The sequence below is a fragment of the Festucalex cinctus genome, chromosome 14 (assembly GCF_051991245.1).
Source record: "Festucalex cinctus isolate MCC-2025b chromosome 14, RoL_Fcin_1.0, whole genome shotgun sequence".
Taxonomy (NCBI): Eukaryota; Metazoa; Chordata; class Actinopteri; order Syngnathiformes; family Syngnathidae; genus Festucalex; species Festucalex cinctus.
In genome coordinates, this window is record NC_135424.1 from 2094321 (window position 1) to 2113054 (window position 18734).

Genomic DNA, 18734 nt, shown 5'->3' on the forward strand with positions numbered 1-18734 from the left:
AGTAGGAAATAATTTAGCAAATAGCGACATTAGCAAAAAAATAAATAAATAATGTGTCGTGGATTCACGTATGCGGCATCTAAGCGTATCATCGAGGCGGCTGTCTTGCTCGGCAGAGGTCACGTCAATAGCGTTTCCCTCCTCCTCGTTCTCTCGTTCCAGACCCGACTAATGGAGAGACGAGAGATGCACAACTGCTGTTTGAGGCCTCGCCTCGCTTTAATGGAGAGACGGAGCTTTTCATTTCCTCCGAGGCCACCCGCGCTCATTGTTTAACCGTCCCCCTCTCTCCCGCCTCTTCCGTGGAAAAACACATTATGAGACATTCCAGAAATAAAATAACAAATTATTAACTGACGTCGCAGTGCGCCGACGCCGAATTTGATTAGGACGCGGCGAGGAAACATCTCTTTCGCTCTATCATCCCTCCATCCCCCACCACCACCCCCACTCCTATTCAAATTCGAGGCATGCTCGTGCATCTAATAGATTTTTCCGCCCCAGCTCACAATTTACTGCTTACAGATTTAGAATTCGCTGGCTTCCGGCCAGCAGTCAGAAAGGAATTAATGATATGAGAGAGAGAGGAAAAAAAAAACATCTTGTGATTCTCCTCCAGATCATAATGAAGATGCTGCGATGCGATAATGGCAGCACCCTCAACAACAACATCAAAGACGACAGGGTACATGATCAATATGGACGCTTCATCAAAACGAATTTGGGGTTATCTTCAACCACATGACTGTACATTGCCAAAAGTGGTCTTAAAAAAAGAAGAAGAAAAAAAAAAGGCAGGAAATTCATAATGTTACATAAATGAATCAAAATTATCAATATTCCATCCATTTTCTTGACCGCTTATTCCTCACAAAGGTCAGCCGGCTTCAGGCAGTAGGCAGGGTCCACCCTGAACTGGTTGCCAGCCAATCACAGGGCGCACAGAGACGAACAACCGCTCGCACTCACAAGCACACCTAGGGACAATTGGGAGTGCCCAATTAACCTGCCATGCATGTCTTTGGAATGTGGGAGGAGACAGGAGTACCCGGAGAAAACCCACGCGGGCACGGGGAGAACATGCAAACTCCACCCAGGGACGCCGGAGCCTGGACTCGAACCCGAGTCCTCAATACTGGAAGGCGGATGTGCTAACCACCCCTCCACTGTGCCGCCCATTATCAATATTAATTATATTTAATATTATTAAATTATTATATATTAAAGAAATATCTCGGCAGACACCAAACAAGCAAAATTATGACTTGAATCGAGTTGTTTAATCGATGTGGTCTTTTGCAGCATATGAAACGGTCACGAGCAGTGCGTTCCCGTCACAACAAACCATTATTCTTGCTCCTTTTTTTTTTTTTTATATCTTTTTTTTTTCCTTCCTCGGTCGGCGCGCGATAGATAGCGAGCGCTATCCGAATATCCCGCAAATACGGTGTCGCCGTTGTCGTGGAGACCGAGGATGGCATCTGCCCGACGCGCTTATCGCAAATCCCGACGCAATCGAGCCGCCGCATCAAATTGAAACGTTCCCGCTGAAATATTGTCGGGATATCGGCGCCGTCCGTGTGTGTGCGTGTGCGAGCGTGTGCCAAGTCTGGCGTAGAGAGATCAGATGTTGCGTCGAAGGAAAACAAAATTGGAATGTGGTGATATCACCGTGAGCCTTCGTACTCAATTAGTCTTCTGTACTTGTGAGCAGAACAAGTCATGATTCCTCCCCCTCCTTTCGCAAAGTGGTAAATCACAAACTTCAATTGTGACATTTTCATATTCTATACGGAAAGAATGGGGCTGATGGTGCTTCTTTTTTTTTTTTTCTTTTCTCACAGAGTTGTGTCTCTCTTGCAACATTCACGTGTCCAAATAAAGTCATAGTCATGAAAAACGCTGTTTTGGGAATGCTTTCCATATGCAAGTTTTCCCGCTGGGGAATCCTGAGAAAAGTGCAAATGACGGGAAACTGCAAAACCCACGCCACCCTGAAGGCATCACTTGCACAGGACAACAAAAAGTGAAGGCGAGACACGCACAGCTATTGTTAGCATGCATGTTGATTTTTTTGTCATTTTGGGAACCAATGCGGTTTTTGCCATTGGGAAAGCCTCAATAGCGATGACAGTCGATTAAATATGTCCTTTGAAGAATTGCTTTCCGTTTACAAAAACACATATTATAATGTTTAAGAGAAGAATTACTTTTGTTGGGGAGTCTGAAGCGTCGATTATTACGATAACATAAGCGTCTTTGATGTTCTTGAAAACGTTAGATTTCATTTAAATTATGTTCAGTCCTCGGCATACCAACGCTCATATTTTTATAAACACTGAGGTATCTTTGAGGACTACAAAAAAATGTTTCATCAAATGCTGTCAGGTGTCTTTGATGTTTCCAAAAATGCACGTTGGATTTGTCAAAGACGAAATTGTCTGCGATGATTCCAAAATAACATGAGGTTTGTGGCGCAAATAAAAGTGTCTTTGATGCATCAGTCTGCCTTAATATAAACATCAAAGACACTTTCAATTTCACAACAAGCCTAACACTATTTTGGAAATATCACAATTTAATCTTTGATAAATCCAACATGCATTTTATAAACATCAGAGACTTTACCTTCACAGCATTTTATGAATCCAAACATGTTTTTGTAAACGTCAAAGACACTTTTGCTTTGTAAAGATCAAAGACTATAATATATATTTGGTTCCTAAATACAAATCGTGTAGTATTTTTTTATGCAAAGGTAATTTTGTCACATCTATGTTTACATGGCTCCTTTTTTTTTTTTTTCTCTTAAATATGGCTTCGGTAAAACTGCCCCACTAATTTTGCCTGGTAACAAGTGGAATCATTCATCATACAAGCCCTTCGCCAGAGAAAATTAAAAAAAAAACAACAACAAATGATATCTTATTGATATTATGACAAAAACAAGCTAGAGTGAAAGGAAATATCTACTGTACATCTTTCCGCCCACATGGGTACCGCTTCCTGCGTGGTAAAATGTACCACATCGTTTGATGACATGCTCGAAGCAACGAGCTTATTAAGCAAGTAACCTTAGCCGACGCAGTTTGCTGATCATTTTCAAAGCAAAATTCGCCTCCATTTCTATTTTCACGCGCACGTGTATTTTGTGTTGCTGCCCCAGTTACGCCCGCAGTGAATCAAAGGCGCCGCTAAGTGTGTTCACGCTGACAACGTTGAATTAAAAAAACACAGCGAGCGAGATGGAGTCACAGTGCATGCTCGAAACAATGCAGCAATCTGCTATGATGTAATGCCCAGAGCAGATGGGGGAGCCGCCTGCAGCGAGAAAAATGCTAATATCAACTTGCAAATGGTGTTTTTTTTGTCTTCCCCTTTCTCTTTTTTTTAACATCAAAGGCGTTGAAAAGACAATGTTTAATATTCACCAAAAAAAATCAGTTTTTCTTGCCATAGTCATTTTTCCATCAGAACTTGTTCTATTTGTAATAAATAATATATGTACCATGTACTAAATGATTATTTATACGTACATGCGGCAGCTACTCCATATTTGAATCCTACATCTAACGTGAAGGTCAGCCATTTTAAGTGTTATTAGCTCGGCGTACGTCCTTGAGCGCGATTCACCCCAAATTACCTCTTTAATGGAAGTTAGTCCCTGTGCACAAAAGCTGCGCCGCACTACATTAATGTAATGCGCCCGAGGCATAAATTATGCATAGTGGCGTTAAGTCGCGTACAGTTAGCGAGCGGCAGGCATCGAACGCGTCTCCATTTGAGCGGGGACGTATGCCGCTCGCTTCCATCCGTGAATAATAATCGCTCGCCGCCGTTACCTTGGGAAAATCGCAGATGTAGAAATTCTATGGAAACGTTCTTTTGCTTTGAAAGTTGAATTTATGTGACGGCGTGCGTCGCTGTGTATGAGTCAAATATCAGCATGAACGATGAACGATAGCAAAGTAGCATTAAAGAAAGTTCAGCGTACAAATCTACCAATTTAACTAACAAGTCACATGACATCAGGGAGGAAAAACTCACTTTTGTTGCCAGCAGTTTAGACATTAATGGCTGTACTGTATATACACAGTAGCTATATAGTATCTACTGTAAATTACGTGTGACGACAGGCAGATTAGAGCGACATGACAACACAGATGGCAAAGGACAAAAAAAAATAAAAATAAAAAAAATGTTTCCATCCACTTACACGTACTGGAAGGATGCAGCCAAGAGAAACATTACAAAATACAATTCCATGCAACAAATATGAGAATTGAGGTTGTAATGTAGGTCAGTGCCTCTGCTAGTATTTAAGCCAGCAGAGAACACTTTGCTGACTCTGACCGACCGCCATTGATATTCCATCCATCAAGCTGTCTGCTCGTCTACCCTTTGTTTTGACATGTGTGAAACATATACCGTAGTGTAAAAAGGTGAAGGGTAGTGCATGTTTGTAGTTGGCGATACTGTACGTGTCTACTCTTTAAACTCTTTAAATGTTTACCGTTTCCTGTCTGCTTGCGTTATCCAGCTCGTGATGGTGAAATATTGAGCACCACGAAAATACGACCTTGTATATCCACACACGGTAACATATTACCACACTACTAGCGCACATTTATTTGTTGTTGTTGTTTTTTTTGTTTTTTTTTTTTGCTCCAGTGCTCGGCCCGACCCACCGAGCGGCCGGCAGGCCGACTGTCTCAGCAGAAACAACTTCCGACGTTCCGCTTCGTATTCCATACGAGCAGAAAGCAATTTCGGCAGGCGGCAATAAAAAGAAAGAAGGGGGGGGGGGGAAGAAAAAAAAAAAAAAAAAAAAAGAGTGAATCAGGCCAGTTCTCCGGGGAGAGATAAAGGGGCAGAATGTAAACTTGCCTGGTAAGCCATCCCCGGTGGATTGGACTGTAAAAAGAAACCTTAATGCGCACTCCAATACAACATCAACTCAAAAGAAAAAAAAAAAAGAAAAAAAAAAGAGGAGAGAAAGAACCGTTTGCATTACTTGATTAAACGAATTGCATTGTGGATGATGTAAGCACTGCAGCACTTGCGCTTTCATCTGTTTGGAAGATTGGACTTGGTCCTTCGCAAGCAGTCAGAACAAATACACTTGAGAAATCTATATTGCGGTGGCGCTTGGAATAGTTTCATCTGCGATGTACGTTTTTATGTTATGTTATTGTTATGGACCCGCATGCGATCCCTCTTGCAACAAAAGACTGGAAATCAAAATGACTTTTTCTTACCTGCTTAAACAAAAGATCAAAATAAAAAAGAAATACCATGATAGCTTGACTTACAACAAGGACGGACCCCAATTCAAGAGATTTTTAAATTGCAAGCAAGCCGTGCCCTTGGTACATTTTTTTTTTTTTGCTTTGCCAACTTGAAAATGCGAGTTAAGTTGCAAATTTGCCAACACTGGAATGGATATTATCAATATTTTTCTTTTATCTTTAAAGGGATACTTGACTTATTGAGCCATTTTCAGCAGTAGAATGAATTTGATAACTACATTATTTTTTTTGTATACAATAAATACCTCTGAAAACTAATTTTCCCACTTTTTGTCGACTGAAGATGACATCACAAAGTAGGTATCAATGATGATGAACTGTTTTATAGTTTTGGTCTGCAAACTGAGTCATGATTAGTCGTTACCTACTTCCTCAGCACAGGTGATGATCCCTAAAACGAATAAAAACTAACAGAACCGCCCTGAAAACGAATTAAAAGTAACTCAATTTTAAAAGAAAAGTTCAAAATGTGGCCTGCGATTGGCTGGCAACCAGTTCAGGGTGTCCCCCTCCTACTGCCCAGACCCCAGAGCCTTCTGGGATAGACTCCAGCACCCCCCGCGACCCTTGTGAGCAACAAGCGGTTCAGGCAATGGATGGATGGATGGAAGTTCAAAATGAAATCAAAACAAACTAAGATGAAAAATTCCAAAACTATAATAACTCTGATTCATTCTGGGCAAAATATGAACTTTTTACTGCTCAAAATGACTCAATGAGTCAAGTATCCGTGGAAATAATGATTTTGGGGTGGGGGAGCCAACCCACACTTTTCATGAAATACGTCTATTGGTGATCTAGCCCCATTTTTTTTTTTTTTTTCATAATATGCATAAATACAGATTTTTGCTCTTCCGATTTTCACAGGCCGTCCCAATCCTTAATTACCTTGAAGCGCAATTCATTTATTTTAATCACATGTGAGCAAAGGAGAGCCAAAGTCGCCAATTTGAGACCTTTTTTTTTTTTTTTGAACGGTGAGACAGAAATACAAAATGAGCACACTCACAAGGCCACGCCCCTTCATCACAAACCAACACACGAATATGACAATATGTACATTAGCTATACTTTATAAAACCATCTATCTTCTCTTTTATTGTTGTTTTTTTATGTTTATTTTTATCCAATGCATAGCCTTTATTATAAATAGGTACAAAAATGTTTTTTTTTTTTATGGGGCTGGGACAGATTAATGACATTTCCCTTCATTTCAATAGGAAAAATAGATTCACAAATTTGCATACGATTATGGAGTTTGAATACTTTAATGGGGCTATGCTACCTTTTTGTTAGCCACCTCTCGTGCCCCGTTTCAGTCGCTTTATTAAAACCCACGGCGGATTTGCACAGAAGTACGGCGTGAAAAGCTATCATTTTGCACATAATGGCTACACTGGCGGCGATGCGAGCGAGCGCCTATTTTAAGTCGGGCCGGAGGAGACCTTCGCTTGTGAACTGTTCAAAGCGGAATTTCTGAATCACGCCGCCAATCAATTATCCGCCTCGCAGGTTTAAAAGTCACCGCTGCTAATGCGGCGGCGAGGTCACCCGCTCCCGAAAATGAATCACTTTCTGCTCTTACCCGGAGAGGAGGAGGAGGAGGCGTGTTACATGTTACGCACGTGTTAGTTAAACCATGTTTTTGTTTTTTTTATATAGTGTATGTTGCCACATGACTACAAAACTGCACGCTTAAGTCCCTGTGGCAGCCGGCCAGGAAAAGTTAGGTTATGCAGTCAGGCAAAAAAAAAAAAAAAAAAAAAAAAAAAAAAAGAATCCGTTTCCCTCAACAACAATGGCAGGCATTATTGCTTTTTAGCGGCGGGGTAGTTGTAAGCCAGCGAGCGGCGGTATATTTGCTGCAGTATTCTGTTGCGGTGACGGACGGGGTGGGAACAATCTCATTCCTCTCGCGGAGAATAACAAACAGCCAAATGCATCATTCAGGTAATAACGCTGACGCTTAGCCGTCGCCGTATATCATCAGTTATGTCGTCAAACGTTGCCATGGTCAACACACGCCTGCTCTTTAAGGCACGAATATTTCACTGACGGCCTGATTTCATATTTATGCAAAAAGTGTATGTATATATATTAGGGGTGTTAAAAAAATCGATTTGGCAATATATCACGATACTACAGCACGCAATTCTCGAATCGATTCAATAGGCAGCCGAATCGATTTTTTAACATCCATTTTTGATGAAAAAATATTCAACAAAACGTCTAACTTTCACACCTTAAGCATGGAAGAATGTTATATTAATGGAACATTAAGCCTTAATATTTTATTTCAATGCTGTTCTAACATGAAAAAGGTTACAACCTGTTTGTTAAATACAGTGGCTCACAGTTATAACACTGAAGTTTCAGATCAATAAATAATAATTTTCATGTACATGTAGTGTACAGTGTACATGTACAAGTTTACTGAATGGTATTTTCTAAATTTGAGTATAAAAAAATCGCAACAATCGAGTTGTAAATTCAAATCGGGATTAATCGATATCGAATCGAATCGTGACCTATGAATCGTGATACGGATCGAATCGTCAGGTACTAGGCAATTCACACCGCTAAAATATATATATATATATATATATATATATATATATATATATATATGAATAAAATAAACGCTCACTTCCTCACAAAGCTAGAGGCAACAAACAAATGTTCCAGAGTCCAAGACTCTTAAATTGGTGTCTTCGTAAGATGTCCTTGTAGGAGCATCTGAATGTGGGTCTACTAAGAAATGCACGTTGTATATGACGGCACATAGAGTCTTTTCTGCTGTGACTATGAGTAAAGGAAACAAATCATGCAATCCAATTCAGAACTGTTCCATGAGGTTTTAATAAAAGGTCGCTGACATTTTTTGCTTTAAAATACACAAAAGACAGAATAACAGCAGAGCAATGAACTCCACCACAAAGGTTACGGTCGTTTATTTATTTGGTCCTCTTGTGTTACTATTGCAAGACGTGTTTTTCTACATTTTCCTCAATTTTTCAGGGAATAATGCATGAAAGATAACATTCAGGCATATGCATGAAGGTTTACCAAAAAAAAAAAAAAAAGAAAAAGGTAGCCAGACATAGATATAGATTTAGATATGGATAAAGAAATATGTCCAATGAGGTGATTCTTAGGAGAGAGCTACATGTTGGTCTGGTATAACATTAATATTATACATATTCATAAAATTTCAAAACAGTCTTGATTATATAATTGACATTTGTTTTTAGTCAAAATTAGCAAAGGACAAAGAATTCCAGCAACTTGCATTACCATGACAACTGAGGGTGTCAAAGGTTACCCAGCGTTGCCAATTTAGTCAGTTTGGCGCTATTTAGTTACTAATTTTTCAAAACAAGCAATTAGCAACAAATCTAGTGACTCTGTATTATTATTATTAGTGACGGTTGCAAACGTGCAGCAGGTCACATCGACCCACCAACATTTTGTTGTACCCAAGACGCAAACTTAACACGATGGTTACAAATGTTGTTGTAAGACATCTTCTCACAAATCCCAGAAATCCCACGCTCACAAACACAACACAAACGGTATCGATTTCCCGAATGGCAACAAAGCATCCCGTATTGATCCTCCTCCGCTTCTTTTTTTTTTTTTTTTTTTTTTTGAGATGGACGCAATGTGGAGCAATCAAGGGCATTACTGCATTAGGCATTAAACACACGCTCGCTCTCCTTGGAAGTCATCAATCGAGCCGTTAGAGCGGCTTGTTTTTCAAGAAGCTATTTAAAAAAAACATCAAAGGATTATTACAAGCAGAAATATGGATTTTCATGGGATGACAAGAGGTGGATGACTAAGCGACAAACCGTGATGTGTTTTTATCGGTTTTGGCTTTGGTGGTAAATGTGCCATTATGCTGTATTTCTGCACACAGTGGCCCAGTTTATTTACTCAACTGCAGATAGGGGCGGCTTTTATGGGATGAGAGGTCGTCAACAATGGTTTGTGGTGTATTCAAATTCATTTTAACTCAAAGTGTTATTTTACACGACAGACAAATCATGACGATGGCGAAAATGTGGCGGACCGGCAAGAAACGAGAACGTAAACAAGGACGCACAGAAAAAAAATTGTGGCACATCGGCATGTCGCACTCGTCACTTCAGAAGGTGTCTTGGCATAATCCAAGAACTACTTCCTCTCATCCATCTCAAGATTACTGTTATTTTGATGAGCAACAGCTTTCCTATTGGGGTCAGCAACTTTATGTCCATGCTCATTGAACTGAGATCATTTCCGTTTCTACCCATTTTGTTTCCTGGTGAAAAGGGAGGAGAAAGTATTTATTTGTCCTAAGTACTATCGGAAGAAATACGGTATTTAGACACCACGTAAGCAGCGCGAGGGGGGGGGTACGTCATGTACTTTCTGATGATTACATTATTAGACTCAAATGCTTCCCATTAACATGAGTCGCGGTGGCTTTACGTTGAGCGGTGATTGATGGAACGCAGCGTGACACCCAATTGTGTACACGATGAATGCGCAGCCATCCAGGCACAAAATATAGTGCGGATGATGATGAGGTAGGAAGAGGCACACTGCCATCACTCCTAACCTGTCTCTGGGACTTACATGACAACAATCTGCTTGAAATTGTGCTGAAAACGCTGTAATAAGCATGCCAGGCCAGTAGATAGTAGTGCCAACTGCTCGTGCCCCCCGGGGTCTTATCCAAATGCTAATTATAGGAGGTAGCAATCCCAATGACACGATAAATAAAAATAACTCGGCAGTCAAGTTTCTCATTGTGCCAAATAATCCCTTAACCAGCTATTAATAGGAGCATGGTTAGCGTAGCTTAGCACAAAAGACAGCACTTGTAAACTGGTCCAATACATCCGATATTTTAGCCCAGCGATAAAAACAATAAATGTGATTACCCCTTGTTAGCCGCCAATCCAAACAATACATGACGAACAAAAGTTAATTGCGCACAAATATATTTGCACTTGGAAAATACAACCAATATGAACACAAAGTGAAAATGTTTAGCGTAGCAGTCCCTGTTGTTTTTCCACCGTTCCAAACAATCCACCAACCAGTCAAATAGCCATCAGAAGCTTCGTTACCTTAGCTCGTCTAACGTCACAAATACAAGCACAAAATAATCTTTTTTCACCTGCGAGCAGGTGTTAGCCATGTAGCCTCTTCAAACAACTATGCCCTCAATATAACAAGTGATTACTTTATGTTGTTTTAGCTTAAAAAAAAAAAAATCAGTTAATAATGAAAAAAAATACAGGCAATCCTCAACTTTATGCAAAGATGTAACTGTTATCAGCAGGAACACAGTTAGCGTAGCTTAGCAGCTAAGACAAACTATTCCAGTACAACTGAGTTTTATTTAAATATAGCATTTTGTAAATGGAGCAAACACACTTTCAAGTAAAAGCGCATGTCGCACATGCTAGTCATTACGTGAAGAATCACAATATAGTACATGCTAACTCAGTTATCAATAGTAGCATAGTTTATTAGCATAACTTAAAAACAGAAATCCTTCCAGTACAATGACACAAAGAAAACCAAAAAATAATGTTTCTTCACTACTTGTTAGCACTAGCAACAGTTAGCCATGTAGCTTTTCTAAACAACAACACCCCAATATGGCACCAAGTGATATAAACAGAGCTCGGTAGTTCACAAGTTGATTAAAGCAATGCGATGCTACGAAAAGCTCAAGTTGCTAAGCCAAAAGTAGGACAGTGAAATGGAGGTCAACGCAGCAGGCAGATGAAACGTGTGTCGTCCACTCACCGAGGCGCGCTCGTTCCCGCTGGACGTCCTTGAAGTTGAGCCCGCTGGTGATGGTGCTCTCGCGGAAGCGGTGGAGGGCCTCGCGGCGCCCGTTGGTGCCCAGCTCGCGTAGCACCGAGGCCTTGAGGGTCTCCGCCTTCAGACCGTGGGCCCATTGCGAGAAGTCCGGCACCGTCCACTTGACCAGGTCCTGGAGGCGCACGATCACCTTCTCGGACACGGCGATCACCTCGTGCTAAGGGCAGAAAAATGGGGGGTTGGGGGGGGGGAAGTCAGCATTTAAGGTTGAAATTAAGTCGCTTTGAAGGCAAACGGAGGAGAAATACTGGACATGGGATGTAGAATGAGACAACCGCAAACAAAAGTATACATTTTAATATGGCAGCCAACCTTAATTGAGCCAAAAGGCACATATCTTACGGAAAAAAATCTCAATACTATACAAATAAAGCTTACTTAATTCCTTACTTTTAACACCCCTAGTGGATGCACAGGTTACTTGGACCTTCCGCCAACTTCTTTGTTCTGCCTGGCACTCTACAGCGCTGGCATAGATAGACTGGCACAGCAAGACAATTGCGAAAGGCAGCATAGAAAGGATTTTATTATTTTATTCGACAACATAATTATTCTTTTCTTCTACAACTTGACTACAAAAAAAAGAAGCTATCGCTAATAAGACTGCTAATGTGGCAACAATGGCTAACCCCCCTGCAAAAACAAAACACACAAAAAAAAAAAAACTTACTTGCTTACATATTGGCATCACTAACTTGACAAGAGGTTAATATATTGCCCATAACTATTACCTACACATGGCTAACTGCATCTGCTTAAATTACTCAATTGCAAAACTCTTTGTGGTCGAAGTTCGAAGCGTAACTAACCAGATGTGAACAAAATGAGATAACTACTTTGTATTTATGGTCAAGATACTGTACTGGAATTTAATGATAATAATAATAATAATAATAATAATAATAATAATAATAATAATAATAATAATAATGATAAAAGAAGAAGAAGAAGGTTTGTGCTAAGCTAGCTAACCCCAACACTTGCACTACTAAAACGCTAACTACTGTACTACTTTCCTATTTAGACAGTGCTTTGGTGTCATCAGAAAGAGCACAGAACAGCAAATAAGTCAAAACGTTTTTCAGGGAATAGCTGAGGATAGGTACCAAAACAAAACAAAAAAACACAAAACTATCGGTAAATGATGATCTTGTCTCAATTTACTCGTAACTGTAATTGTTCTGCCTTTTACATTGCTGGCATAGATCTCTGATGATCTACCAAAAACAAACGAATGTTCCACAGCACAGCAGTTGGGAAATTTTGTATTACTGTCCCTTCAGCATTTTATTTGACTTACTGGGTTAAACAATGAGCACTTTTATGCATATTACTGCAAGAGTATTTTATAGTTAGCTGCCACATTCCGGTATGTATTGTATTGTGCCGTCGTCATGTGTGGTTTTACATTTAACGCTCCCCTTGTAAACGGAATTTTATGCTGCTGTACACGAGTGGAACAACTATAAAAAGTTATGTTTAATTTGACAGGGCGGCCAAAGAATTAGACAGCGCTTTCAGTATTACTACAGCCACAATTAAAGCTGTGAGCAGGGCCCGCAAACACCCCCTCAAATCTTCAACTAGGACACCATGTTCCACACACTTAAATGGCAAAGACAAATTTTTATTTATTTTTAATCCTATGAAGTGCATTTGTTAAGCCTGTTCAATTATATTCGACTTAAGCACGACATTTTTGTATTATATATATATATATATATATATATATATTTTTTTTTTTTTTTTTTTTTTTTTTTCCTGATATTCAGAGCAATTTTTTTGTTTAAGGTGGTTCTTGTTTGAAAAAGTTTGAGAGCAACTATAGAAGAATATCAAAATGAGGAGGTACGCCGAGTGGGATACATTGCAAACACAGCATGTGAAATCAACACCGTGCGAGGACTCAATCTGTTTGATTTTGTTCAATAATTCTAAGAAGTGCAGGTTCGTTTGAAGGCCTAATAATGGCGGGCGCGCTTGTTACTGACAAAAGAGTGCACCGGAAGACGGCTATTACCCAAAAGTCTGGAGGACAGATGTGCTGGGGGGCAGAGAGAAATGCAACACGCATCACAGTCAAGTCGGATTCCACCATTGAGGCTGTGAGGCAAAAGCAATGACAATATAATAATGACAAATATATATACTTAAGCTTTTTGCTGTGCGGGGAAATGTATGCGTGTACATGTGAGCTGCATTTTTAATGTACCTCAAATCACTTTTACAACCACGGCGGTGAATTTCATTTTTCCTTCTTGGGCCAACAAATCTCTCAATCTCTCAACTCACGCAATGCCCTGTTGTCATATCCACGGATAATGTAATAAAAGCACTCGGATCATATATTTTACGTATAAAACACTGATCTGGTAGCGGGGATATACGAGTGAGAGGTCAACGCGGCGCCATAAAACACGGCTTAATTTACCCATTTATGGCCACCGAGATGCCTGCGCCCAATACATTATGTGGACTCAGGTATTGCCACATTTCGTGTTTGGATACAGGAAGTGAAAATCGCCAAACACGCAGAAGTTCACTACGTAGGTAGGTAAAAAGTTGGTGAGTAGATATAAAGATCTGGTAGGTAGTTAGCGCAGTAGGTAGGTTGGTAGTTGTTCATGAAGTAGGGAGTTCGATAAGTAGCCCGGTCGGTAGGTCGGTTGTTCAGTTGGTAGCAAGTTATAGAGGTATAGGTAGCTAGTTCTAGTCTAAACGGTAAGTAATTTGCTAGGTAGGTAGCTTGAGAGGTCTGGAAATTCAATAGCAAGGTATGTAGGTTGGTAGGTGAGTACCTACGTATGTATTTCAGCACTCGGGTAGGTGGGTAGGTAGGTCGGTAGTCAGGCAGGTAGGTAGGTAGGTTGCTTGGTAGGTCAGTTGGTTGGTTGTTCAAGACTTCGGTAGGTAGGTCAGTCAGAAGTTCAGTACTTACGTCTGTAGGCACAGTAAGTAGGTTGGTAGTTCATTACTTTGGTAGCTAGGTAGGTAGTTTGGTAATTTGGTTGGTTGGTAAGTACTTTATGTATGTATGTATAGTACAGTTGTTCAGTAGTTTGGTGGGTACATGGGTAAGTAGCTTGTAAGATACATAGGTTTAGTTGACAGTTTAGTAGCAGGTAGTTTGGTTGGCGAGTAAGTAGGTTGATCGTCTATTTGTAATTCAGTCAGTCAGTAGGTATATTGCCCAAATTATTGACACAATGATTGAAGCATACAATTGGCCAAAATGTCTTTATAAAACAAAAAATTGTGATCGTCCAAATCATAATCAAAGATCAACTAATCCATTGAGTTTCAAGACTTTGTTTTTTAATCGTTTTCTAAGAGTTTTGCAACTGGTACTGCGAAACCGGCCGTTTGAACAAGGCATGGTTGTGGACTGAGTACGGGGAAAATAAACCTCCAATTAATGGATTCATTGTAATTTTAGAAACTCCGGTTTCCAGTTCAATTCCGTGTAGCTCGCGTCATTGTCGTCCTTGTTTGGACAGCACATTAGTTGAGACTGTCAGCAGTGCCAAGTGAGTGGTGCACTCCATTTGGACACGACTGCTTTCAAGACATGATTAATCAATCGATTCCACACGAGCACTCGCCGGACACTTCTTTAGGGTATGCTTGCAAAATCCAAAGAGCTGCGTCACAAATTCTGCCTTTCTGCAGCTGATCATGTTCAGTTTGAGCAAAACAAAACAAAAAATGTAAAGCTCCCATTTTTGGCTTTCTACCCCACTCTCCATTTCAGTCACATTTCCGTAAAAGCAAAGAACACATTGTCAAAACAAACTTCCCGGCGTTCTCCCCGAGTGCTCTGTCCAAACAATTACCCATATTCAGTTCTCACATTAAGCTGCCGAGCGCGGTCGTATCAAATCCCGGCCAGTTTTCAAGCCAGTATTGCCTTATAAAGGAAAAAAAAAGCCTGCGAGGGACGGCTTGATATAGCCGCTGTGCCTCCCTCGCTCGCTAAGTAAAAACATCAAACATGGCTTCTGTGGTGTTGTTTTTTCTTTTTTTTCTAGCGCTCGTCTTATAATGAGCTGTCTGGAGCTGTCAAGTGGTGGCGGGTGGCTGTAAGCAACTTTTCCGCGCCGTGACAAAGCGACTGCGAGAGAAAGACCATTTGAATAATGCGTCGCTAGCAGTAAATAGCATTCAGCCTCGCAGCCAAAAGCCTCATTGTGCTTCATGTGCTCAAAATGAGCAAGTGTACCTTTTGATGCAATCCCCTCTCCACTCATAATAACACGCTCTGTTCATCACGTCGGCGGCGTAATTAAAAAGCACAGCCGAGCGTAGAGTATATTGTGCTATATTGCATTCCGCGTATATTAATCATGTGTCGTTGCACCAACCAGTGTTAACAGATCTCGTTTGGGGACATGTTTGCACTGTGCGTTTGTTTGTTTGTTTGTTTGTTTTTATGTTTGTGTCACACTGATGATTCATATTCAAATGAGGTTGACGTACTGCCAAATGTATGTACGTCGCGAGCCAGAGGCTGCTCAGATGCACTTTATTTTTGTTTACAGAGGAGCAGTCGTGTACTGGAACGGAGGGCAAATACTTCTTTACTGTAGTACAAAAGTGCGGCGCTGACAATGTTCAATAAACATTTTTGACTGGCGAGTACGTTTGGACGTAATACCCCCTCCCACAAACTACCTCCGAGCTATGTCTCCTCTGTACGTATAGCGTATAGTTTATACAGTAGTCTGCTTGTGAAGTGGGAGTAACAAGATGGCCGCCGTGTGACTTCAACGGCTTGCACTGGCGTGTGCGGGCTTTCGGCTATCCAGTCATATATACAGGTCAGTGGTGTGAACGTACTTGTGGCCTAAATGCTACAAATATAGCATATTTTCCCATAATGCCATGGGGTATTACTTGCGAGTCATTAAGAAAGTCTGTTTTTTCTCAATCAGTCTTTTCTTATAAAGCTATTAAAGAGTGGAACGGGCTCCCCGACCACATGAAAAATAACATCAATTTTAATAACTTTTCACGCGCAGTCAAAGGCTGGCTCCTTGAATATCAGTCCTGTCCACATTTTTAGTACTTGGGTACATGTCCATCAGACGATACCCTAGTGGGTACCGTCTGATGGACACAGCCACAACTATAACTGTTGCTGCTTCAATAGCAAACATAACTACTACCTCTACGATTTATGTATTTTACGCGTGTTATAGATTTGTAAATTGATGTTGTGTATAATTCTGCCTCTTTTATCTTATAGGATATGTAATTTAACAATGCTGTATTGTGTATCTGACACTTCATATGTTAGTTGAATGTAATTTTGGTGCTCCGTATGTTGTATGTATGTAGTTTTTAACTGTTATGTAATTTTATTTTATGAGGACTACAGATGGAAATTAGCATATTGCTAAATCTGGTGCAGCCATCTTTTTAATGTTACTGTACACTGTCCTTTTAATAAACCAAACTCAAACTCAAACTCAATAATACCCCGTTGCATTATGGGGGGGGAAAAAATGCTAAACCTAAATCATGCACTGCAGACATAATTAATCATAAAAGTTATGAATATATATATATATATTTTTTACTTAATTAATTTCCGAACGTATTGGTATAATGTGGACCAAATGCTTTATTAAAAAAAATAAAATAAAAAAAATAAATAAAAAAAAGCGTTACGTTCCGATCATACTCCTTAGACATAAATGTTTACTGAACTTTAGCACACTAGTGCCACACCATTATGTTTTTTTTTTCATGCTTTCATGCTAATGCTGAGACAGAAGAAAATTCCGATAACTGATTAATTACAATTTCGTAAAATTACATCTTTCCTCTTGCAAAACTGCTCTCTCGTGATATTGACACTTTTGTCTCACAATTTTATGACTTTATTCTCATAAATTGTGCCTCTTTGTTCTCCAACGACTTCTCGTGAAATTGCACAAGTGGGCATCACTCATTGGAATCCATCTGGAAAAACAGGTTCAATCTATTAGCTTTGTCGTCAACAAAAAGTTTGAGATGCAGTCAGGAAGTTGGACTGAAAAATATGTAATGAACCCGAGTGGTTTGAGACACGCCCAAAGACCACCAAGTGAGCCAGTTGCTGAAACGCCTCCCGTCCGATTGCGCCCTAACGAGATCGAAGAAGGGCCGATTTATGACTTTGCCCATCTGTGGCGTCGATGATGACGTAAATCAACAGGAAAAACATCAAGAGACTCCATTTGCTGTGGCATAAAAGCTAACAGCGGCGGGGGATTTATTTGCAAAATAAATGTTTGACGCGTCTTGTCACGCTCCAGAAAAATCATTGACGAGGCACATTTTTGAAAAGAACACTTTAAAAGAAGAACATATTGTGGAATAGCGACAGCAAGGACACATATTTAGTAGCTTCCAAAGTCCAAATGGATGCCTCACGCATGGCAGTGAAGCAAAAGCATAACACTAGCCAGATGTTGAGCTACTCTGTAGTGGTTTACGGCGTATGATTATTTTTCATGTACAATTAATACCTTTAAAAACTGTTTTTTCCTCTTGCTGTCGACTGATGATGACATCACCTGCGCTGAGGAAGTAGGTAACGACCAAATCATGGCTCACCTGTTTGATGGAGTTGGTCAGCAAACTGAGCCATGATTGGTCGACATCAGTCGACAGCAAGTAGAAAATTTACTTTTTAAAGGTATTAATTGTACTGTACATGAAAAATAATGAAGTTACCGCAATTGTAGACAAAATATTAAACTTTTTACTGCTGAAAATTGTTCAAAATATCCCTTTTAGATTTTCCATCCATCCATCCTTTTCTTAACCGCTTGCTCGTCACAAGGGTCGCGGGGATGCTGGAGCCTATCCCAGACGGCTTTGGGCGGTAGGCGAGGTACACCCTGAACTGGTTGCCAGGCAATCGCCTTTAAGATTTAATTCTCGTAAAATAAGGTCGTAACTTCCCTGTTATGTTGACCTTTTTTCCCCCCATAATCTCGTGATTAGTTTTTTGTAAATCTAGTAATGGCTTGAAAATGAACGACTTGATTTTTGTCAATTTCCGAATTCATTCTTGTCAAATTAAGCGCTTGTCTTGACTACCTTCCCTGGGAAATTTTTACTTTTTCTTCTACTGTTGTGACTTTAAAACTAAACTCATACATCTGTTTCTTTTGTTTGTTTTTTTGTGTTTCTGTAAAGCGCTTTGTGACAGCTCAGGCTGTTTGAAAGCACGATATAAATAAAGTTGAGTTTTATGTAATATAATGACTTTGTGTACAATTATTTCAAACTTTAAACTTGTAAAATTACAACTTCTTCCTTAAGACGTCGATCACATTTTTGCCTCACTCTTCATCCTGTTTTAAAGACACAAACCCTCATTTTCAGGGCTGGTATGATGAAAATGCAGTCAGTCCAGTTGCCATCGCTTGTGAAAATGTGAATCGAGTCATCGACTGTCATCAAAGTGCCAACGGTCTCCTCAAATCGCACTTCCAAGAGTTACGGCAACCGGGTCGCGATGGCCGTGGCGGACATCCTCGCGGGGGGTGG

At 40.2% G+C, this 18734-nt stretch overlaps 1 protein-coding gene across 2 annotated transcripts in view; it reads right to left on the reverse strand.

Annotated features, from left to right (window-relative positions):
- The window catches only part of arid5b (AT-rich interaction domain 5B), an 88310-nt gene that overhangs the window by 57019 nt on the left and 12557 nt on the right, over positions 1–18734 (reverse strand). For both annotated transcript variants that reach the window (XM_077494524.1, XM_077494523.1), the window contains exon 4: positions 11115–11349. In XM_077494524.1, coding sequence (XP_077350650.1) covers positions 11115–11349 — 235 coding nt within the window. The remainder of the gene's footprint in view (positions 1–11114; positions 11350–18734) is intronic.